This window comes from Phaethon lepturus, unplaced genomic scaffold, assembly GCF_000687285.1.
Source record: "Phaethon lepturus isolate BGI_N335 unplaced genomic scaffold, ASM68728v1 scaffold33755, whole genome shotgun sequence".
Taxonomy (NCBI): Eukaryota; Metazoa; Chordata; class Aves; order Phaethontiformes; family Phaethontidae; genus Phaethon; species Phaethon lepturus.
The window spans coordinates 1,934-2,144 of NW_010541812.1; the positions used below are offsets into that span (position 1 = coordinate 1,934).

At 65.9% G+C, this 211-nt stretch overlaps 1 protein-coding gene across 1 annotated transcript in view; it reads left to right on the forward strand.

Annotated features, from left to right (window-relative positions):
• Positions 1–211, forward strand: part of SYTL4 (synaptotagmin-like 4) — a gene marked incomplete at its 5' end in the record, with an annotated part of 6,505 nt that overhangs the window by 1,925 nt on the left and 4,369 nt on the right. Inside the window, one exon of the mRNA XM_010287837.1 lies at positions 39–142. Coding sequence (XP_010286139.1) covers positions 39–142 — 104 coding nt within the window. The remainder of the gene's footprint in view (positions 1–38; positions 143–211) is intronic.

Below are 211 nucleotides of genomic sequence, written 5' to 3' on the forward strand. Positions count from 1 at the left end.
CATTGCCCCCACCTCCTGCCTCGCCATCTCTTGTGCAGACTACACCAAGTCGGTGATCGACCTGCGCCCAGAGGACTTCGTGGGGGAAGGAGGCTCTTTGGGGGACAGGAGCAAGTCGGTCCCTGGCCTCAACACGGAGCTGGTGAGATGCTCGGCATGCCGCAGAGCCGGCAGCCGGGCGGAGGAGCCGGCTGCCTCGGCATGCCTTGCT